This window comes from Pristis pectinata, chromosome 12, assembly GCF_009764475.1.
Source record: "Pristis pectinata isolate sPriPec2 chromosome 12, sPriPec2.1.pri, whole genome shotgun sequence".
NCBI classification, from domain to species: Eukaryota; Metazoa; Chordata; class Chondrichthyes; order Rhinopristiformes; family Pristidae; genus Pristis; species Pristis pectinata.
Genome location: NC_067416.1, coordinates 17574030 through 17598761, shown reverse-complemented (window position 1 = coordinate 17598761; position 24732 = coordinate 17574030). Strand labels below are relative to the sequence as shown.

The 24732-nt window shown below is 38.3% G+C and overlaps 1 protein-coding gene across 1 annotated transcript in view; it reads left to right on the top strand.

The window, feature by feature from the left end:
* The first annotated feature begins 11226 nt into the window (after positions 1-11226).
* LOC127576908 (EF-hand calcium-binding domain-containing protein 6-like) overlaps positions 11227-24732 on the top strand; it is a 38258-nt gene continuing 24752 nt past the window's right edge. Inside the window, exons 1-4 of the mRNA XM_052027730.1 lie at positions 11227-11301; positions 11781-12043; positions 14437-14534; positions 21771-21871. Of these exons, the coding sequence (XP_051883690.1) occupies positions 11279-11301; positions 11781-12043; positions 14437-14534; positions 21771-21871 (485 nt within the window). The 5' untranslated portion in view covers positions 11227-11278. The remainder of the gene's footprint in view (positions 11302-11780; positions 12044-14436; positions 14535-21770; positions 21872-24732) is intronic.

The following is a 24732-nucleotide window of genomic DNA, read 5'->3' as shown; positions in this document are numbered from 1 at the left end:
ATTTTTCTTCATGACAAACATGCCATCCCAGGAATCAATCTATACTCGCTCTCTCTTCCTTTTGATAGGGAGACGAGGCCTGTACACAGTATTCCGGATGTGGTCTCTCCAGGGCCCAGTGCAATTGGGTAAAACATCTCTACTCTCATTCAAATCTTACATTAATGACCTTTACAATTTTAAAATTGAATGCCCATGTTTACCTTCTTTACTGCCTGGAAACCAGTCCTGTTCATCAATTTAAGATTTTTTTAGCTTTGATATCCAATAAATTCATATTGAGTATATGGAGCACATCATTATCTTTTTTATCTCAAGTTTCATATGTTACTAGCCTTTCATGTTGAAATAAATCTGCATGTGTGTACACTGACTCTCATTTAACCATTCCTGCCATCTTAACATAATGTGCAAATCTAGTGACTTTTGAACTTAGTCCAGTCTTTCTCATTGATAAAATGACAGCAAGTGATGTGAATAGCAATCCATGTGATATGCAGTGAAAAAACTGATTTCCAACTTGATCTTATTTATAACTTTCCCTATTCTTATCATTTTTTTCCCTCTTATTAAAAATATATCTTTTTCTGTTCTTTTAGTCTTAACCTTATACAATAATTTTTCAGGAATTGCAGTTCCAGACAAATATCATTCTCTGAAGTGCTCAGTGTATTCATAATGGATTTCCCAAACACTGCTTCCCTTTCCAAGTACAAATGCAAAATAACACAGCAGGAATGAGAGCATCTGTGGAGAGAAATCAGGAGATTTCTCACCTTTGATCAGAGCTTAGAAAAGTTAGAGGTAAACAGGATAATTGAGTTTGTCCATTATATTTACTGCACTTCTGTCACTCCATCTCCTTCCCAGTAAAAGACAGGGTTCCCCTTGTCATCACCTCTATCAGCCCAGCCCACACCTTCAATGGAACATCTTTTGCAATTTCTTTAATAACATGATATCTTGATAATGCATTCCCCTCCCCTTCTTGTTATTCTGAAACCATTATTCCCTCCAGGGCATTCCATTTCCTCCATTAGCCATCCCTTTCACATTGCATGCCAACACAGGAGATGTCATACCTGCCCTTCTTTCCACAGCTTTTTCCCACTGTCTAGGTGCCAAGTGCAATTTCCTGGTACAGCAGCAATTTCAGATTATTATACTTAGCTGTTTGCAGTGTGATCTCTATGCTGAGAGACCAAACATCAATTACAGGCATTCTGATATTGAATTTTTGTCACAATGCCATAGATTGTTTGGGGTATGTGTCCTCCATTTACAATTCTATTTTTCTAGGAAGACACTATCAAAATACCCATAATGCAATCTATCTAATATTGTTAATATATAAAATTTTGCTCAATGCAATACTTGAAGTTTGTGGAAAACTTCACTGTTGCATTATGATCCCAATGTTCTGATTGCCTGTCACTTTAATTCTCTGTTCCACTCCTATCTTGGCCATTGCACTGTAATCCATCAACGCTCAACATCTGAGGGAGTGCAGTAAAGGGTGGGTTGGGGAGGGGCTGCTGTGTAAGGAGAGTTTAAATAGAAGAATGAGAGGAGAATTCATAGAAACTTATACAATTCCTACCGGGCTTGATAGGCTGGGACGATGTTTCCTTTGATTGATGAATCACAGTTTCAGAATAAGTGGTAGGCTTTTCCCTTGTACTACTTACCTCAATGCACTGTTGTAATGAAGTGATCTGTATGGAAGACATGCAAAACAAAGTTTTTCACTATACCTTTTTACACGTGACAATAATAAACCAATTCACCAGGCTGTTCAGGACAGAATAGGAAAAATTTCTTCACTCAGAGGATTGTCATTAGAATTAATTCAAAGGAGGAGTTCATAGATTTCTGGATATTAAGGGAATTGAGATATGGGGATAGAATAAGAAAGTGGCTCTGTAGTAGAGGATCAGCCTTTATCATGATGGGTGGCAGAGAAGGCTTGAAGGTCCAGATGACCTACATCTACTTATGTCGAGGAACAGTACCTCATCACACAAAGGGGCATTTTGCAACATTCTGTGCCCAACTGTTTCAGGAAATTCAGGAAAAGAGCACTTCAACCTCGTTATTAGTTTTTGAACATCTTTCCTGTGGCAATTTGGAAACTTGAAATTGTCCACTCTGTCAGAAAAAGTGCAAATGAAGTATATTATCTAAATGGTGAGAGATTGCAGAGGGATTTGTGTGTCCTAGTGCATGATCTGCAAAAGGGATAGCAAGTAATTAGGAAAGCTAAGAGAATGTTATTGTTTATCGATGGGGGAGTTGAATACAAAAATTGGAAGATTATACTCCATGGGCCATTGCTGAAAGCACATCTGGGGGATGGTGTACAGTATTGGATGTAACTGCATTGGAAGCAGTTCAGAGGGTATTTACTTGACTAATACCTGAAATGGTTGGTTGTCTTTTACGAAAAGGTTCAATGGACAAGGCTTGAATCACTGAAGACCGTATAATGAGAAGTGACTTAGTTGAAGCAGAAGATACTGAAGGGTCTTGATGCAGAGACAAGTTTCTTCTCCTGGGAGAATTGAGAGGTCACTTGTTTAAAAACATGGGGTTGCCCATTTAAGAAGATGTAGCAAAATATTTTCTTGCAGAGGGTCATTAGTCCTTGGAACTCTCCTCCTTAAAGGCTGATGGAATCAGAGTATTTCAATATTTTCAAGGCAGAGTTAAATGAACTTCTGATAAGTAAGAGCATGAAAAGTGACTGGTAGTAAGTAGGAATGTTGAGTTGAGATTGCAATTAGATCAGCCATGATCTTACTGACTGGCAAAGCAAACTTGTGTGGTTATTTCTGCTCCTAATTTGTATGTGTGTAATTTCAGAGGATGCTTCTGTTTCTCCTGTTCACACCTCTTGTAAAAAGAGCCTTTGTTTCTTGTTTTACATCTCTTTTGCTTTCTGCTTTGTCATTTAATCTCTTACCTCCCCTTTTGTTCTCTCTTTCCCCTGACCTTTTCTCTGCAATTTACGATCTAATTAACTTTTTCCAGATCTGATGAAAGGCTATTGACCTGAAATGGTTAACTATGTTCTTCCATAGATGCTTCCCAACCTTCTGAGTATTTCCAGTGTTTTGTTTACATTCCAAAAATTTTCCTAAGTACTTCATGTCAATCAGTGTCTCTCACAGTGATCCTTGATACTGCCTTTAAAGTAATTTGCCACAATAGATGTGACTGACATGCAGGCTATAATTAAATTGCCCATTTGCAGCCAACTTTTGATCATCGGCTCTGGGATCTCCCCCAGCCTAATGTGCTTTTAAAAAAGTAAGTGGGCCCATAGCCACCAGCCACACCTCCTCTAAAACTCTGAGTAAAAATTTCCAGAGCCAGTTGTCTTCGTTTTTTTCTATAAGCTCTATATTCACTCTCTTGTGTGTAAAATTACTGAATCTAGAGCTTGCCATGATGTAATTCTTGACATTTATCCTTATTCATGTTTAATTTGCAAAATAACAGTTAAACATTTAATTAAATACAGCCTCTTCCCAATCTTCTGAATGGCTTAATTTATGCTGTTGCTCAATATTTGCTTGCAGTATATTTGAAAGTGTTCTTGTTTTTGTTTGATTCATAGCATTTTACAGCATTGATGGTGCCCATTTAGCCCTTGTCCTTGTATAGACTCTGCAGGAGCTGTCTCTGTTCTATTTCCCCTCCACTTTCCTTGTACGTGTAATCCTAGATTGTTGCTATGTTCCTTTACTTTCACCATTTGGCAGTTTTTGTTAAGTGTGACATTTTCTAACTGATCTTTATAGAACTGCTTGTTCATAACTGGAGTTCTTGAACCAATTTTCCTCTTTATTCCTTTTGCAACTTGCCAGTTCAGAAAGATGATTTTTTCATTTTGTTTCACATTCTTTGACCCTTTGTCAGAATTCTGTTCTGCTTAATATTCTAAGCGTTTTCACGGTTTTCTGTTCTATAGTTGAGATTTTTGATATCTGCGCCCCTTTGCTTTTGATGTTATTTTCAATAAAATCACCACAGCTGCCCTTAAGGCATGCTTTTCTATTTTCGTGCAAAGAGAAGCAAAAAAATTGCCATACCAATGGCCTCCATTTTGGTATTGGATTATTATCTGGTTTTGCTCCAAATGACAGAATTTCCCTTAACATACCTTTTTGCCCTCGTGCAAGTAGCCAGATAATATTGCAGCCAATGACACCAACACAGAACCACACTGTGGTGGGTAAAGTCACCTCAAATAAGAAGACTGATATCTGATTTGGGGAAGGGAACAATCCTATTGAAACTTTGACAAGCAATTTATTGAATATCAAACCTCATGCTTGGTTGCTCTTTAAAATAAATATAAACATAATGCAAATCTCTTATTTTTTGTACAGTTGCATTCAATAACCTTGTATTTTTCACCAGCTTAAACATACACTGAACGTGATAATTTCCATGATGACCTTTGGGCTCTACTTTCAAAATTATTATTTTCTTGTTGGTGATTTTTAATTATTCAGGGGATTCTTTAGTCTGGCATACTTCAGATTTGCCTGGCTGTTGCAATGAACCCACTCTTTTTTTTCCTGCAGTCTGTGTATGCATTTAACGTTTTATGGGCCAGATTCTGGCAAGGCAAGATCCTCATAATAGCTTTTGGATAAAGTTAAATGGCTGTAGCCACTTAACAGCAAGTAACAAATATGGGAATAAAATTTGTTTGTGGGCTTCAAGAAGGTTAATTATATTATTCATGTGCATATTAGCCTTTAACCTGGTGTTCAGGCCCCTAAATGGCCTGGCAAATCTTAGTGCCTAGCAGAACTAATTTAGTAACAAGAAAGTGTGTGGCAGAGACTATGGTTTTCTCTTCTTGGGCAAGTTGGGAATAATTGTCTAGGAATGTAGTACATAGTCAATTGAATGGTTTTAATAAAACATTACAGTTATAAATGCATTGAGTTGATGCATTTGAAGAAAGATTGATTGCCTTAAGTAATGATTAATATATGTTCAAGGCTATCAGCAACGTATTCCCAATATTAATCTTTTTTTTTGAGGATCTAGTTGTTCTCTGAACTACAAATATGGGTGTCTAATTTTCCATAACATTGATCTGAATCTCATTGTTTTGCACTACACACCTTTTGTGAAACAACTGGAGATCACAAAATAAAGTTTTTGTCCCAAAGCCCTTTTATAACTATTGAAAATAATTTTTAATTACAGTCACTGTTGTAAAGTGGGAAACATGAGTTAACATAAGCTACTACAAGCAGCAATGTAGTAGTGACTATGCAAGTGTTTGAATAATATTGAGAGAGGGAGCATTTTCACATGGCTCTGGAGATAATTCTGCTGCTCTCCTTAGACTGCCCTGGGATCTTTTATTCCACTTGAGAGAGCAGTGGTTCAGTATCTCGTATAAAGGCTAGCACCTCTGATAATGCAGTCATGTATGCTTTTATGTCCTGGAGTGGGACTTGAACCCATGCAGTTTTGACTCATAGCAAGTGCGTTACAAACCAAGCCACAACTAACAATTGTTTACTTTGAAAGGAAGAAGCTTGGTGCATGCAGTGCTTTCAAACAAGATTGTTTGTTCATAATTGTTAAATATATATAAGATTTTCTCAATAATACAACATTGTGTTATCAATTTCTTAAGTTCTCAAAATGGAATAGCTTTGAATTGAGATTTAAAAATAAACTAGGCACCGACAACAGCACTTCAAATTCCTGAGAGGAGTACCTTGTGACAAGCAGGATTGTAGTCACGAAGCAACAATGTGTTTAACAGGCTTGTGAAGCAGACATATACCAGACACTTTTTAGTTTTCATTTGGAATATACTGAATATTGCAACATTGAGCACCCCCTGCTGGTTGGTTTGAGTCAAGGCGACACTATATTAAAGGTCTTGAGTGAATCTTTATTGCATCTTGTACTTTGTATTTCTGTGAACATTAATTTTTGGGTGTGGGGAGAGGGTGTGTAGTTACTCATTCAAAACAGAAAAATGAAAATCAATATAGACCTGGCAAACTTCTTAATATTTATAAATGTTGTTTCTTTTTAGTTCTGCTACCTGATATCTGGACAGTCAAAGATTATCTTTGTCAAAGTTGGCTTATTCTAATGGATGACGGAAAGCCTTCAAAATTTGCCCTGACACATGTGTTCCATTGTGCAAATGAAGGCAGCTAAGATCACTAGAATGTAACCAATTTTGGAATACAAGGTTGAAACTGGATTGGAGCACAATCAGGCATTGAACATAGGCTACTTTTCAAGAGTTATACTAGGAAGTTGTAGGTAAATCTCAAACTGCTTCTAGTTTTTGTTTTTGCAACATCCCTTCATTCAATGTGTTACCCAGGTCTGAATATATACAAGAATGATAGTCTGAGGCATCTGCAGAAAATCTTCATCTGATTTTGATCATTAGATTATCAGCTTTGTTTTCATTCAGACCACAGTGCAATAATTTGGAAAGCTACTTTTGCAGATAGCTTCCATTATCTTGCATTGGAATGCTAGATAGAATGATGTCACCTCCCTAGATCAGAAGTGGCAACAAGTAAAACTAGTTTTTTTTTCTCTGGAATGCATAGATCCTTGGATGCAAAGATTGAAGGAAGGAACTGTTGCGAGATGCTCTCAAAAGTCTTGTAGCAACATGCTGAAAGTTCTGATAATGTTCCTTCTCTTTCCTTACTGAAATCAGAATATGCCTTTTAGATTTGGATTGTAATCCTGAACATGAGTGCATGAAACTCTGTTCTGTGTTGTGCTATCAGAAGTGCTGTCAGCCTCTTACTGAGGTACATTGCAAAATATTTGTGCAAGAAATTTTCATGACCAACATTGTTCCCTCAGCCAATATCATCGTAAACAGGCTAGCTGGCCATTCATCTAGCTGCTATTAGTTTAATACTGCTGCATGCAAATTGACCCTCAGGTTTACTTGGATAAGGAAATTAATTGTGTGCACCAATAAAGGGATAAAAATACATACTTATAACTCACTTGCAAAAAGATGCATTTTTATAATAAATGATTACAATAAACTGTTTTTAAATTTAGAATAAAACACTTTGTTAAGCACTTGTGCAGAATATCTTCAAAATAATTTTTAAAACATAGAGCATTCTGTAATCCAATTACTCCCATATTTCCAGCTTTGATTCAACTTATGAAAATTGAATGTTCCATTGGTTTAAGTGTCAACATCTATAATTGCTTTTTCTGATCTTCCAGATCTGATGTAAACACAACATATAATTATAGGTCTGATGAATGGAATTTGCCCTAGTTACCATATGTAAAGATCAATTTGGATGCTTTCTCAACAGTAGTTGATGTGATTGCCTGATTTATACTGAGAAACTACATCTCAATTTTACAAAATGCACCCAACACGAAGCATATAACATTTGTAAAATAGATGGACTCAGGATAACATTTATGTTAGTGAATGTAACAAGGTGCTCAGGGAGTTTTGTCTTGGTCAGAGCCTTAGTTAGCTTCTACTGCTGCTTAATTTACTTGGAACTATGAATGTCTAAAGCTGAATAGCATGTTTTTTATCCACTTTAATGTGTGCTGGCTCTTTGCTGGTGTAAGCCAAACTAAGCTTTGTTATTTCCTGATAAATCTGATCTTCCTCTGGTCCCTTAAAAGAACAAGGTTGCCCAGCCTAATTTCAAAATTTATTTGTTAACTAAAGATGGCCATCTCTGAACACAATGAAGAGTTGTATTCATGATTATTTTAATATCACCAGCTTGTCAATGAGTTATTTCTTCCTCCAGCCCTAGGAATTTGTCTTCAGATTTGATTTTTCCTCTTGGTTTACTGAAATTTTAAGACATTATGAGCTCATAGAGTCATTCAGCATGGAAACAGGCCCTTTTGCCCAACTCACCCATGCCAATTGTGTTGCCCAGCGAGTTAGTCATATCTGCTTGCATTTGGCCCATAGCCCTCTAAACCTATCCATGTACTTATCTAGATAGATTTTAAATGTTGCTAATGTGCCTGCCTCAACCACTATTTCAGGCAGCACATTCCAAATACGCACCACCCTCTGCATGAAGAAGCTACCCCTAATGTCCCTTTTAAATCTCTCGCCTCTGATCTTAAGCCTATGCCCTATTGGTTTTAGCACCCCCTCCCTGGGAAAAAGACTGTGCTTTCACCCTGTCTATGCCCCTCATGATCTTATATACCTCTATCAGGTCACTCTTCAATCTCCTACTTTCCAGGTAATAAAGTCCCAGTCTACACAACCTCTCCTTGTAACTCAGGCCCCCAAGTCCAGGCAACATCCTGGTAAATCTTTTCTGCACTCTTTCTAGTTTAATAATATCCTTGCTATAACGGGTGACCAAACCTGTACACAATAGTCCAAGTGCGGCCTCACCAACATCTTATATAACAAACATAACTTTCCAACTCATATACTCAATGTCCTGACCGCTGAAGGCCAGTGTGCCAAATGCCGCCTTCACCATCCTATCTGCCTGTGACCCTATCTTCCTGGAATCATTTGAAAAAATGCATTTTAATACACTGACCAATCCTGGAAATTCCCAAGTGGTGACCCAGCTACATTCAAAGATAATGCTGTATTCTCGCTACCCACATTGCCATTGGCAGGGTTGACAAAGATAAGCCTTTGTGAATATCGAAATTATGTCTTCCTGAAATAGCCTCTGAAAATTCCTCACTTAGAAGACTGCCGTCACAATGAAATGACATTTTGATCAAAAAGTCAAAAAATCTAAGCAAAAATAACATTTCCATTGTTGAACATTAATTTGCTTTTACTTACTATTATTAACATAGAAAATATCCCAATGAGGGTCAACATGTGACCTGCTTTTCATCCCAAGTGACATCCAACATTTGGAAAAATTACCATAAACCAGCCACAAAAAGGTTAAATGCCAGAGTGAGAAAAAACATAAATGGGACTCCTTTTTGTATGTAATTTGTGATTACATTTAATGAGATACCTGAGCCTGTTTCTGTTAGACAAGTTAACTGAAGTTTGGTGTAGTTATTGTCAGCATAATCCAAAGGTTGTCCTTAATGTCCAGTCTGTTCCTGCATTTAGTCAATTGCGTCATGGCAGTCGATCCAGTTTTAAACAAGTATATTGTACTGAAAGACTAAAAGCAGGATATTCTCCAGCAGTGCAGCACCAAAGTCAGGAAAGGCTCATTTCAGAATATTAAGGTTTTCACTGACTGCGATTGCACAGTAATTCAACCGGCTTAGCTTCTTTGTAGCTAGACTCATGTTTTCCAAAATGGATTCTGTATCCACTTTTAACCCTTAAGTTGTTCATCTGGAATATAATTGTAGAATCTTGTGTGTAACTTGGTCAAATGATACTAATTGATCGCTTTTTCTTTTCTACATGGCATTTTTTTTCCAGAAAATACATTATAAAACATGTCCCTAAACTTGCTCCACAGAGAATTTTATTCTGAATGCAGCAATTTTGTCAGTTTTATCAAAACAATTGTGACCTCTGCTCTGTAAAGACAGATTGAGATAATTTAACTCATTTAAATGCTCATAACCTGAATACTATTACTTAAGGTGAGAATAATTTCCAAGTTCATAAAGAACAGCCAAAGAAATTTAGCTTGGTGAAACCAATTCCAATGCTCTCTACACATTTTCTGATGAAAAAGTTGAAATTATCATGAATTCTTGGTGTAATTAACAATATCTTTCAGTGTTTCATGAAGATCAGGTGCCGTATCTTTTGCTGGTAACACCTCCTGTGCAAGAAACAGTGGTTCCGGCTTGGCACTGGGGGTTCTCAAAACAACATCAACTGTATGTTCGAGTGGCCCCATAGCAATAGCACCAATATGTTAGTGCTGAAAGCATGGCGACACTTATGGGCTGCCCCCAGAACATTCTATGCAAAGATGCATTTCGCTGTGTGTTTCGATGTACATGTGACTAATGAAGATATCTTATACTTAGACCGTCTCAAAATCACCTATTCCAAGTAATTATCAATTGAAAAAAATTGTGAACAATAGTTGAAGAAGGCAAATCCATATTTAAAAAAAAGGTACTGTTCTTGAAGCTCCACTTCCTATACATGCCTTGTGTAAACAAGAGAGCACAGTCTGATAAATCAACAGCTGTAAAAGAAATCAGTTGCTTTTTGAAAGATGAAAATTAAAAAAAACTGCAGCATCTAATGAAGGATCCTTGACCCAAAACATTAACTGTTTGTCTTCCTACACATATCACAGGGCTTGCTGAGAGTTTTCAGCTTTTTCTGTTTTTTTTATTGTGTTTTGAAAGATAATTTTAAAAAATGTTGTTTGACAGCAGTTTGATATCCTCTGAGATATTGCATACAGTTCTCAATATATACCTTTGGAGAGAGGATTTCTTTTTTCAGGTGACTCGGCCATTTGGAGCATGTCATTAGCAGAAGGTAAAGTTATCTTCTCTGCCACAGTTTGAGCCTTTTTACACTACAGTGTGCTGTGTGTCAAAGGGAGTGGTGTGCAATGCTTGCTCACTAAGTTCAAATCCTATGTGATGTTTCCAACCATTCACTTTAATGCTTAAGAAGATTCAAGTTTGTCTTCATAACAGGAGTGTTTCATCTATGTAACGTTTGAATATTCTAGGTTTTCATTTGCCAACAATCCACTGCAAATGATCAACTGTAGCCTGCGTTTACCATTTCAGCCCCTAATAAATGCAAACATATAAGAGACACAGGCTGCACCTTTTTTGTCCAAAAATAGATACAAAGCATAATCCATTTTTAAAGTTTGTTCATGTCTCTTTCAGGTCTTCTTGCCAAACCACTTTTGAGACAAATGGACAGTCTCGACCCGAAACGTTGACTGTCTATTTCTCTCCGCAGATGCTGCCTGACCCACTGAGTTCCTCCAGCATCTTGTTTGTTGCTCCAGATTCCAGCTTCTGCAGTGCAATATCTCAGAGGATATCAAACTGCTGTCAAACAACGTTTTTTTAAAATTATCTTTCAAAACGCAATAATAAAAAAACAGAAAAAGCTGAAAACTCTCAGCAAGCCAAGTGATATGTGTAGGAAGACAAACAGTTAATGTTTTGGGTTTGTGTCTCCACTTTTGAGTCGCGACCAACAAGAAGCATCGTTTTAGAGCTTGCAGAGACAGAGAATGGAAAGGCTATACAGGAATTTAGTTTGAGGCAGTGGGTTACCAGAAGCCTTTGTAGGTAGAAACGCACCGGTGATGTTTGAATGGGACTTCGTGTGGAGATAGGGTAACTGTTTTTCTTTTAAGAGATAATGCAGTGGTCTTTTTTCGGGAAAACATCAGAAGGTGAAATTTGTTTATAATCATTAGCACAGTGTGGATTCAAGTATTGATAAAAACAGAAGAAACAAAAGCACACGAGGGACAAGTAAACAAATCCTTTTGTTCAAGGAAGGACAAAGGAGTGACAGACAGCTCTAAACTATTCAGTTCTCTGATAATGACACACCATTAAATCAGTATTAGCAGGACTATGTTTAATTTGGTCATTCAGTCAGAACTCCCCTGCAGCTAATTCCTTTCAGAGCTATTGAATTGAGGTTGCCCATAGTAACACTAAGTTGTTGCTGTGACTAGTTCCTATTTGTTGCTTAGGGAGCAATGCTTTTTGAATCATGGTGATTTAGTACTTGTTCAGATAAAGATAACTAAAATGGCTCAGGTAAGTATTACTAGATCAGCTTCACATTTGGGTTTGTCATCCAGGTTTCCCGAATTACAACATCCTTTGTCGAGGCTAGGTGATCCTGAAACCGTTTCAGTACAAGGGGTTTCGACACTGTCGAGTAGAGGACTGTGCAGTGGAAGATCTGCTTCTCAGAAACGTGAAAATAGTAGGATGTCATCAAGATTTAGTGAAAGTGTGTCTGAAAGGAGTGAATGTGGATCTGCATTAGAAAAGACATTAAGAAAGCACAAGATGGAACAGCTGGACAACTGGAGGAAGCTGGATCGTTGGCTAAATCTCAGTAAGTGGCAATATGAAATTAATTCTTAACAATATCTTGGATGAAGTGTGCACCATTCAGTAAATTAAGCATTCTCAGCTGTGCATCTGACCACCCCTCACCTAAAATGTGGATCTATATCACATGTGAACAAGAAGAATGCATGAGGGATAATCTCTCAGAGCATTTGGAAGGAAAAGCTCTGATTTTCTAGTTTTCAAATGCTTTGGGAAAACATTGCTTGCTCGTCAGGGTGACTTCCTCCGCTCACCTCTTCCTAAAGTGCTGCTCAGGCCACTAGGATTGGTCTATTTACAAAGCATGTTTAAAATGAAATGCTATCAAGATTTTCTACTGATGTTGTCTGATAACCCTGGAGATTAGCTGGCATTTACTCTTCTACTGAATAATGCAGGAACACTGGTGTATTCAAGAATTATACTCAATGGTCAGCAATAGGTTGTGCTTGCCAACACTGTATTTTGTCTGGGGTTAATGGGAGACTACAAACCAGGCATGAGTAAGAAATCTAAACCACAGCATACAACTAACTACCCACTCATTACAAATCTTCTGTCCTTCAGTTTGGTATCCTTTAAGTATCCTGCAAGTGTCAATGTAATTGCTCTGAACTTTGTATGCTTGTGTAAAGACAAAACAGATTTGGCTGTATGTGAAAAGAATGGGTAGCAGGATAATTGTAATTGAACAAGGATGTGCACTGGAATTTAAATTTCATCCCCTTTGGAGGCCATGCTAAACACATACTACACATATACACGTGCTTACCAAACTTAATTATTAACAAGAGTTAGGGTATCCCTCTGCTCTGCATCACTTCCCTCCCTCCTTCCTGGACACGAAAAGGCCTATCTTCTACATCTGCAGTACAAGCAAAGAGCTGCATCTTCCAGTTTACTGGAAACTGTGCAGGGGCTGCATATAACTTTCTGACCATTAAAATCAAACCTATGTCTACAGCTCTTCTGTGATACTAAACGTTAATGCCCTGAAACTCCACCTTAACTTGCCAGTCATGTACTTTATTGCATTGATACCTCAAACATACTACATCATGGAATGTTACAATATGATCTTGATATCACAAAACCATGTCAGAGCTGAGAATACATTTTGAGTGGATCTAAATTTAAGGTAGATGGTCAATCATAAAGAGTGTGACATAACTGCAAATTGTTTATATTGGCCAGAGGTGCCCTTGAAGAATGAGAAGAATCTAAAATATTGCCTTTCTCTTTTCCATTGTCAGTTTCAATGTGTTGCCTTCCAGAGGAGATCCTGAGTAATAGTGTGGCACAGAAGTTAGTGCTGCTGCCTCACAGCTCCAATATCCAGGTTCAATCCTGACCTTGGGTGCTGTCTGTATGAAAATTAGAACATAGAACACAGAACAGTACAGCACAGGAACAGGCCCTCAGCCCACGATGTCTGTGCCAAACACGATGCCAAATTAAGCTAAATCTCTTCTACCTCCACGTGATCCATATCCTTCCATTCAATGCCTAATCATGTGCCTATCTAAAAGCCTTTTAAATGCCACTATCATATCTGCTTTCATCATTGCCCTGGCAGCCCATTCCAGGCACCCACCACTCTCTGTGTTTAAAAAAAAAACTTGCCCCACACATCTCCTTAAAACTTTGCCCCTCTTGCCTTAAATACATGTCCTCTGGCATTTGACATTTCTACCCTGGGACAAAGATTCTGACTGCCAACCCTATCTATGCCTCTCATAATTTTATATACTTCTATCAGGTCTTCCCTCAGCCTCTAGAAACAGCAACCCAAGTTTGTCCAACCTCTCCTTATAGCTCATAACCTCTAATCCAGACAGCATCCTGGTAAACCTCTTCTGTACCCCTTCCAAAACTTCCACATTCTTCCTGATGAGGATTGGTTTAGCATGGTTCATGAAGTTGATACCAGTAGATCCAGAAAAGGTAAGTTTAGAACTACCATATCGGTCAGCTATAAATGCAGGCAATTCTTTGCTGGCAGGAAGTTCTGGGCCCATATGCTTTTGTTTCTTTTGTTCTTGTGCAGTTTCCATCCATGATATTCTTTTACAATGGGAAGGAGAGAAAAAATGTTGACTGAATCACTCCTTTATACTTCTTATGGCTGTTGGCAGAGAGAGATTGTTTAGTTGCCTATGCACTCTTTGAATTAAGAATTAATGCTTTATTGGATAATCCTGAAAAAACATATATTTTACATGCTTATGAAAATGGCAATTAAAGAAAATGTACACAAAGATCTGTTTATATTAGCAGAACTTAAAACAACAGAATTAAAAACTCACATTTTATTCATAGGAAACTTCACTGAACAACTTTGGTTCATAATTTTGTAATGTTGTACATGATAATGATGGTGACTTTTGAATTTGTTAGAAAAGCAGTGGGCTTGTGACCCCAGAATAGCTGATCATGATGCTCAAACAATTATCTCACCAAGGCCTGGGACACAGATGAGACTAAAAATTGATGAGGTAAGTGCTCTTTTAAAAACATATATATTTTTTACAACCTAAAGCAATTCTCAACAAAATTAGAGCTTATTTTAGGCAATGACAAATTTTTAATTGTTGAGACAAGCTGCAAAAAGAAATGTCATGGATGTACAGTTTGAATTTTACTTTAACGATCTCCTGACAACATTAAAATTTGAATTGTACCCTGTCAAAGATATTGGATCAACTGTTTGGTTGATGTAGAATGGCAAGTGGGGACAGGCAGAGGTTCAGGTCATGAAGAATTTGCTCAAATGATGCACAATTTCTTCTGTTCAATAGTTTGCAGTATTTATGCAAATTCTTTGTAATTGCTTTATTTTAATCTATTGTAACGTATTTTAAAATATGGTGAGGCTCCAATGATCTGGAATAAATTCCCAGTGATATAGCAAGACAATGAAAGACAATATGATAGGCATCACCTTTATCTAACTGCCTGAGTAGTTATGTGCAGAAGGCAGTGGCTCAGTATGCATTCAGCGACATTACATTGCCTCAACTAGCATGGGTGCCCTCCCCTGGCTGGCTGTAACTTCAGAAGGTTTTATTCTGAGAGTGCTGAATGAATTTCAGATCAATTGCAACCCAGAGTCAGAGTGTAATGGAATGTCCTCAGTTTGTCTGGTTCAAAGCACTTCCAGTGACAATGAGAAAACTTGACATCATCCAGGACAAAGCAGCCCACTGTGGCTGCATTGTGTACCATCTACAAGATGCACGGCAGCTTCAATGACATCACCTCTCAAACATGCAACTTTCACCACTTAGTCATATGCCCCCCAACTTCGAAAAATATCAATGCACCTTCATTGTAGGTGGGTCAAAAACCTACAATTGTTTGAGTGATTTCCTTTAGCAGAAGGATTGCAACAGTCCAAGAAGGCAGCTCACCGTCAACCTATAAAGGTCAATAAATGCTAGCCAATAACAGCCCAGGGAGGAGTGTGTGGGTGATAGGCAGATCGAGAGGGCAGGAGAGGGGAAAGAGAAGGGGTGATAAGGCCAGTCGGTTAAGGGAAAACAAAGGGGGGACAGAGGGGAGTGGTTACCAGAAGTTAGAGAAATTGATGTTTATGCCATCAGGTTGGAGTCTACCAAGATGGAATATGAGGTGCAGTTCCTCTAATCTGCATCTAGCCTGAACTTGGCAGTAGAGGAGGCTGTGGACAGACATGTCAATGTGGGAATGAGAAGTGAAATTAAAATAGCTGGCCACCGGGATATCCTGTTACGGCAGACAGGGTGAAAATGCTCAACGGAGCAATTCCCCAATCTGCGTCAGGTCTCACTGTTGTAGAGGAGGCCTCTGTATTCCAGCATCTGCAGTCTTGTGTCTCCAATAAGCATTACCTATTTATCTTCATTTTATTCAAGAATGCATAACCTTTTCAGGGTTTATTTTACTGTCAGAATAATTTCTAAATAGTTTAAATTCTTGTCAGTTCAACAATGTAGCTGGTTGCACCAGGGAAGATGACAAAAGAGCAGGAAAAACAGAGTAACTTCTGGATTCCATGTTTAATTATATACATATGTTAGATTTCTTCTATTACAACAGCAGGTCCTGTTCATCTCGCCACAACTTCAGGGTCAATAGTGTTTTTCAAAATCTCAGAACGGATTTTCTTTTCAATAATATACTTAACTTACTGTGGCCTTGCAGCTGTTACATTTAATAGTCTTGACCTGCACACAAATTTGATTCAGCCCACAGAATTGATGAATCTAATCCCATCTATTGAGAGACAAAATAAATCGCTGCTTTGGCAATGACAGACCAGGATTTTCTGTTATTATTTCAGATTTCCAGCTTTGTTACACTTACTTCCAGGAGGATCACTGGGTATCATACAAGAGCAGAGACTCTGACTAATTTCTTTTCCCTCTGCTGCTTATAATGACTTAGCCCAGAAGCAGCATTTGCACCGCAGCTGAAGGATTGATCCTCAAGATCTATCTGTTTGGCTCAGACCTACACCATACTCTGCAAAAATGCACTTAAACCATGAGCTGATACCTCTTCTGTCAAGCAGTTGAAACAGTCCTCTTCAATAAGGACTTCACTTCTAAACCGGCAATAGTCAGCAATGTGGAACTGACATCTCAGCTGTTCCTACCTATCTAAATAGGGACAAATGCAGCTAACTTAAAGCTCTCTGTCTGGATGTGAATCTCTAAAGAGAGAGGCTTTCAAGTAGCACGCATCCTTATGGTCAAAGCCATGGTGACCTTCTGAAAATAAAATCAGTACTATAAGGAAAGATAATTGTGTTTAAATGCAGTGTAATGTTATTGCAAACCTCAAAGGGAATTGAGGAAGGAGAGTAACAAAGCAGGGAGTGGAAGTTAGAAAGGTAGTAAATAAAATAAAATAGCAGGAAAAAAGACAAGCAGCAAATTGGGTCAAAATGAAGAAAAATGTTAAAATGGCAAAATTTGTTTTCTCTTAATGTTCACAGCATTGATAGATGAATTAATGGCACAATTAGAAGTAAATAATTATGTTCTAATTGACATTATGAACATTTGTCTGCAATATGACCAAAAGTTGGATGCTGAATGTTCAGGGATATTTAAGTTAACATTTAGGAAGAACAAGCAAAAAAGAAAAGGAGCACTATTAATAAGGAAGGCAATCAATGCAGAAATGATCTTGGTTTGGCTGGGCCAAACTAAGAAATAGCAAAGGGATGATAACATAGGTAGAAATTATTTATGGGCCACCATATTAGTAATTATAATATTGGCTCACAGCATAAATTAGAAAATTAGAGGTGTATGTAATGGGCTGATACAGTAATCGTTACGGACTTTAATCAATATTTAGACTGGATGTCAAATTAATAGTAAGGAGGATGATGAATTCATGGAATGTATACAAAATAATTTTGTAGATCAATATGTTGAGGAACCATCTAGGAAGAAGGCTATTTTAGATCCTGTTTTATTCAAAAGGAAAGGTTAATTTTGATCTGATTGTAAGGAGTCCTTTAGTAAAGAATGACCATAATGCAATAGAATTCTTCATTACAGTGGAAAATAAAGTAATTCAATCTGAAGATAGGGTCCTAGATCTAAACAAAGGAAACTACAAAGCTATGAGGAGTGAATTGACCATGATAGATTGAGGACCTTCAGTGAAAGGCATGCTGATGAATAGACAATGGCTAATATTTAAGGTTCAAATGCTGTATCTACAACAGTTATGCATTTTGTTTTGGGATAAAAACACAATAGGAAATGTGATCCAACCATAGCTTGCAATGAAGTTAAGAATAGCACCAGATTCATAGAGGAGTCATCTAAATTTGCCAGAAAGAATGGAAATTCTGAGGATTGGGAGCAGTTCAGAGTTCACCAAAAAAACCCACCATGAAATTGGTAGAGAACACAAATAAAGTATGAGGATAAACTTGTAAGGAACATAAAAGCAGACTATAAAATGTTCTACAAGTATATGATAAGAAAAAGATTAGGCAAATACAAGTCCCTGCAATTAGAAATGGATGAATTCATAATGTGGAACAAAAAATTGGCAGAACAATTATACTTTGGTTCTGTCTTCACAGAAGAGGGCACAATACATTTCTTAGTATTTTCACCAAGAGTTGAATGAAAGGAGGAATTAAGGAAAATTAGTACTGGTTTAAAAAAAGTGCTGGAGAAATTAATGGGATTGAAAGCTGTTAAATCTCTAGGGCCTGATAATCTGCATGCAAGGTAGCTGTGGAAATAGTGAAGGCATTGGTTATCATTTCCAAAAATTCTATGCGTTATAGAACAGACTCACATTTTGGAGGATGACAAATGTAATGTCATTATCTACGAAAAGATATGGAGAGAAAAACAGGGACAACAACAGTCAGCTTAACCTCAGTTACGGGGGAAATGCTAGAGTCTATTTTAAAGGATGTGATAACACAACACTTAGAAAATATCAGCAGGGTTATACAAAGTCAGCATGGGTTTATGAAAATAAAATCATGTTTGACAAAACCTACTGGAGTATTTTTGAGGATATGACTGTTAGAGTAGATAAGGGAGAGCCGGTGGATGTGGAGTAATTGGATTTTCAGAAGACCTATGATGAAGTCCCACATAAGAGTTAAGTGTACAATATTAAACCATATGGAATTGGCTTAATATACTGGCATGTATTGGTGATTATCACAAGATCACAAGATAAGGGAGCAGAAGTAGACAGGAAATGGAGTAGGAATAAATGGGTATTTTTTTAGCGAGGCAGTCAGTCACTACTGGGATACTGCAGGGATCAGGGCTTGGGCCCCAGTTATTTACAATATATATATCAACAACGGGGGAATTGAATGTAATATTTCTAAGTTTGCTGATGGTTCTGAACTAGGGTAATTGTGAGAAGGATGCAAAGAGGCTTCAAGCCAGTCTAGACCAGTTGAGTGAGTAGGCAAATACATAGCAGATGTACTGTAACATAGAGAGGTGTAAAGTTATCCATTTTGGTAGGAAGAACAGAAAGGCGGATTTAATTGGTGATAAATTGGGAAATGCTGAGACTACATCTGAAATATTGTGTGTAGTTTTTCTCTCCTTGTCTAAGATATACTTGTCATAGTGGGGATACAACAAAGGTTCCCAGACTGATTCCTGGGAAAGTAGGACTGTTGTTTGAAGAGGGATTGAATCAACCAAATCTGTATTCACAAGAGTTTAGAAGATCTCATTCAAACACACAAAATTCTGACGGCTTGACAGGCTCAATATGGGAAGAATTTTTCTCCTTGCTGGGGGGAAGGGCGAGGTCACAGTTTCAGGTTATGGGGGTAAGACATTTTGAACTGAAATGAGGAAAAGTTTTTTCACTTAGTTGGTGAACTTGAGGAATTCTTCACCACAGAAGGCTGTGGACAAGTTGCTGAACATATTTAGGAAGGAGATAGGCATGAAGGGGCATTTGGAGAGTAGGAATATGCTATTGAGATAAGAGGATCAGCTTTGATGAGATTGAATGGCAAAGGATCAAAAGTACTGAATGTCCCAGTCTTGCTCCTGTGTGTGATGCTTCTTATTTGAATCAGATAAAGCTAACTGTATCAGCTGTGCTACAGACAAATTAGTCATTTGCAAATATTTGCTTATGTTTTCCAGGAATTTGCTTAGATCAAGTTTGCATGTTCTGAACCTGAATGTCAATTCTGGTTATATAAATTCAGAACAATTAGCTTGGCCTAGCCAAATAAACCATTGTCTTTCTTTAGTCTAAGTTGTTTTTATTCTTATTTGATTGCTAGAGTAAATGTTCAATTTCAGTTATCAGTCTCAGCTCAAAAAATCAATGACTTTTCAGTTATTACTAAATCAACCAAGTGCAAAAGTCATAAAAGTTCACAACATACAGATACAGATAAGTATAATTACATGATTTACAAGGTGATGGGTCTGAAAAGGGCTCCTAGATATTTCATTTTGGAGCAGCTTAAGAAATGTACAGAGCTATATTATAATGCTGGTTGTTTGCTGAATATTTGTGTAATCACATTCCTTAAAAATGGGTTATCCATTAGTTTTAGCCTTAGTAGTACATCCTGATAATGTGATGTTTTGAGTTTTTCAGCAGAGGCAGGAGTGCAAAGAGCTTTGGTGCTTAACACTTTGTTAAGATCATAACTGTTAAACCTATGTCATGCTGCTTCCTTCATGGTATATACAAATAGCATGTTTCAGATTATAGGATGCTGTGGAATTTGCTTATAGAGGAAACCTTTATCTGCAAACACGAGTATTTGGGGAAGCACAAATTGTCAACTTCAGAATAAGGTTTTATAAATATCATCTTGTTCAGCCTGATTTACGACTTATCTTTTTGACACTGGGTGTGAGCTTTAAACCTATTTAAGCCTTTTTTTAAAAAATCATTTTTTTTAATGTCAACAGCTATTTTATCATGGGGAAAATCACAGCCAAGAAAAATTTCCATCAGAGTCAGTCAGCATGACTTCATGAAGGGGAAGTCATGTTCAATTAATTTATTAGAATTCTTTGAGTAAGTATCAGCTAGAGTAGATAGAAGGAAATGAGTAGATGTAATTTATTTGGATTTTCAAAAAGCATTCAACAAGGTGCACACAAAAGGTTATTTCACAGGGTAGAAATTCATGCTGTTGGAGAAAATATATTAGCAATAGATGGATACATGATTAATTAGCAGGAAGCAGAGAGGGAGGACATTTTCAGGTTGGCAATTGTAACTGATAGGGTGCTACAGGGACTACATATTAATGATTTTGAGAAATGAAGTGAATATACTCTACACAAATTTGCAGATGATACAAAAATTCAGGGAATTGGGGCAATTCCTTGCCCCACAGAGCTGAGAAAGATATTGATTGGATATTGAATGGTTAAATGAGTGGGCAAAAAGTTGTCAAATGGAGTCAACGTAGGAAAATGTGAAGTTATTCACTTTGGATTGATAAAGCAGGTTATTATTTAAATGAAGAAAGGCTGGAGGAAGTTGCACACAAGGGGATTTGAGAGTCCTCTCACCCGAAGCATAGAAAGATAGCATACAGTTGCAGCAGGTAATCGGGGTTTTCTAATGATAATTGGAGTATAAAAGTAGGGATATCTTTCTAAAACAGTAAAAGACACTAGTGAGACTACATCTAGTGTACCTTGTCCAGTTTTGGTCCCATTATTTAAAGAAAAATATTATTAGAGACAGTTCAGAGAAGGTTTACTAGGATGATCCTGGCTAAGAAGGAATTATTTGATGGGGGAAGGTTGAACAGACTAGATCCGTATTCATTGGAGCTAAGAAGGATGATATTGAATGTTATTGAAATATATATGACTCTTAGGGGACTTGACAGAGTAAATGCTGTAAAATGTCTCCCCTCATGGGAGAGTCCAGGGCTAGAGGGCATAGTCTCAGAATAAGGGGATGCCCATTAAGTCTGAGATGAGGATTTGTCCCCCCCCCCCCAACCCCCAATGAGTTGTGAGTCTTTAGAATTCCTTGCCCCACAAAGTTTTGGGGACTGTACTGTTGCATATATTCAGAGCTGAGATGGATAGATTTTAATCAGTGCAGGAATCAAGGTTTATGGGGAGATGATGGGAGAGTAGTTGGAGCAAAGCTGGATCCACCATGATCTTATGTCAACTTCAGAATAAGGTTTTATAAATAGCATCTTGTTCAGCCTGATGAACTACTTGTCTTTTCTCCCCCAGCTTCAATATCTCCTGCATGAAAAGATCCGATCTGGTGGATTTTACACTCTCAAGCAGCTTTTCCAGGCAAATGACCCAATTGGCAGAGGTCATGTGACAAGGTGAAGCACTGCACCGTTTCTGTACAGCTTAAATTAATTTTCAAATACAGGCAAATGTACACTGAGTGAAATTTTAACAGAGTAAACCATTCTTCATTTCATGCAGCTAATGGTAAAGATTCACTGAGATGTGGATCTTCACTAGCTGGGATCTCAGCTGAAATCTGCATTGACGATGTATAGTGTTTTTTTATATGCTGTTGTTCATGTTAGAGTATTCTGCCAGATTTATGGAGGCAGCCAGCATGACCTTTCAGTTTTATTTGGATATTCTGAACTTCAAACTTTTCTTTACCAACAGCATAATTCAGACCTTTGCACACACAGGAAGTGTTGTCCCTGTGAATGAAGAAATCTGCAGGTCAGAGACTATAGTTCAAAGGCAATTTTCTTTGTGAAACAGAGCACCAAAAGTACATTCCTCGGATGAGACTGGCAGCATTTACAAACACATGGCGTATATTTTTTTTTCATCTTTTCCTTCTTATTAGATATAAATTAGAGGATTTGGGGCAATACTGAGGCCCTGCACATTACACTCATTCCCAGGGACAAATAGCGTAAATTGGGAACAGATGTTCTTAGGGAAGTGCACAACGGAAATGTGGAGGTTGTTAAGGGAATACTTGCATGGGGTTCTGGATAGGTTTGTCCCATTGAGGCAGGGTAAGGATGGTAGAGTGAAGGAACTATGGTTAACAAGAGACGTAGAACATCTCGTCAAGAGGAAGAAAGAAGCTTACCTAAGGTTTAGAAAGCAAGGATCAGACAGGGCCCTGGAGAGTTACAAGGTAGCCAGGAGAGAGCTTAAGAATGGACTTAGGAGAGCTAGAGGGGGCATGAGAAGGCCTTGGCAAGTAAGATTAAGGAAAACCCCAAGGCATTCTACATGTATGTGAAAAATCGGAGGATGTCTAGAGTGAGGGTAGGACCGATCAGGGATAAAAGAGGAAATGTGCCTGGAGTCGGAAGAGGTAGGGGAGGTCCTTAATGAATACTTTGCTTCAGTATTCACCAGAGAGAGAGACTTTGAGGTTTGTGAGAATGATGTACAACAGGCTGTTATGCTAGGGCATGTTGACGTGAGGAAAGAGCATGTGCTGGAACTTTTGATAAACAATAGGATAGATAAGTCACCGGGGCTGGATGGGATATATCCAAGGTTATTACGGGAAGTGAGGAAAAAGATTGCTGTGCCTTTGGCAATGATCTTTGCGTCCTCGCTGGCCACAGGAGTAGTGCCAGATGATTGGAGGGTAGAAAATGTTCCTTTGTTCAAGAAAGGGAGTAGGGATAACCCTGGGAATTACAGACCAGTGAGTCTTACTTCAGTGGTGGGCAAATTACTGGAGAAGATTCTTAGAGACAGGATTTATGGGCAATTGGAGAAGCATAGGCTGATTAGGGACAGTCAGTATAGCTTTGTGAGGGGTAGGTCGTGCCACACGAGCCTGATTGAATTCTTTGAGGATGTGACAAAGCACATTGATGAAGGTCGAGCAGTGGATGTGGTGCCAATGGATTTCAGTAAGGCGTTTGATAAGGTTCCTCATGGAAGGCTCATTCAGAAAGTCAGGAGGCATGGGATCCAGGGAAACTTGGCTGTGTGGATTCAGAATTGGCTCGCCCATAGAAGACAGAGGGTGGTTGTAGATGGAACGTATTCTGCCTGGAGGACAGTGACCAGTGATGTTCTGCAGGGATCTGTTCTGGGACCCCTGCTCTTTGTGATTTTTATAAATGACTTGGATGAGGATGTGGAAGGGTGGGTTAGTAAGTTTGCAGATGACACGAAGGTTGGTGGTGTTGTGGATAGTGTAGGAGGTTGCTATAGGCTACAACAGGACATTGACAGGATGCAGAGCTGGGCTGAGAAGTGGCAGATGGAGTTCAACCCAGAAAAGTGTGAAGTGATACACTTTGAAGATCGAATTTGAAGGCAGAATGCCAGGTTAATGGCAGGACTCTTTGCAATGTGGAGGAACAGATGAATCTGGGGTCTACGTCCATAAATTCCTCAAGGTGGCCACGCAGGTTGATAGGGTTGTTAAGAACGTGTATGGTATGCTGGCCTTCATTAGTCAGGGTATTGAGTTCAAGAGCCGTCAGGTAATGTTGCGGCTCTATAAAGCTCTGGTTAGACCACACTTGGAGTATTGTGTTCAGTTCTGGTCGCCTCATTATAGGAAGGATGTGGAAGCTTTCGAGAGGGTGCAGAGATTTACCAGGATGTTGCCTGGATTGGAGAGCATGTCTTATGAGGATAGGTTGAGTGAGCTGGGGCTTTTCTATTTGGAGTGAAGGAGGATGAGAGGTGACTTGATAAAGGTGTACAAGATGATAAGAGGCATTGATTGAGTGGACAGTCAGAGACCTTTTCCCAGGGCGAAAATGGCTCACATGAGGGGCATAATTTTAAGGTGATTGGAGGAAGGTATGGGGGGGATGTCAGATGCAAGTTTTTTTACACAGAGAGTGGTGGGTGCATGGAATGCACTGCCCGCAGAGGTGGTGGAGGCAGATACATTAGGAACATTTAAGACACTCTTAGATAGGCACATGAATGACAGAAAAATGGAGGGCTATGTGGGAGGGAAGGGTTAGATAGATCTTACAGCAGGATAAAATGTCGGCACAACATCATGGGCCAAAGGGCTTGTACTGTGCTGTTATGTTCTATTGTAGATAAACAGGAACACAAAAACTTTGTCTGACATTGGTGGAAACTTCATTACAACGTTAAAGTTGAGGGGAGAAGTGATTGCTATTTTTACATTGCATGCGATTCCCTGTTACCCATGAGGGTAGGATGCTAAGTGAAATGGAAATCTCAGATGCTTCAATGTTAGGTGTTATGGAGG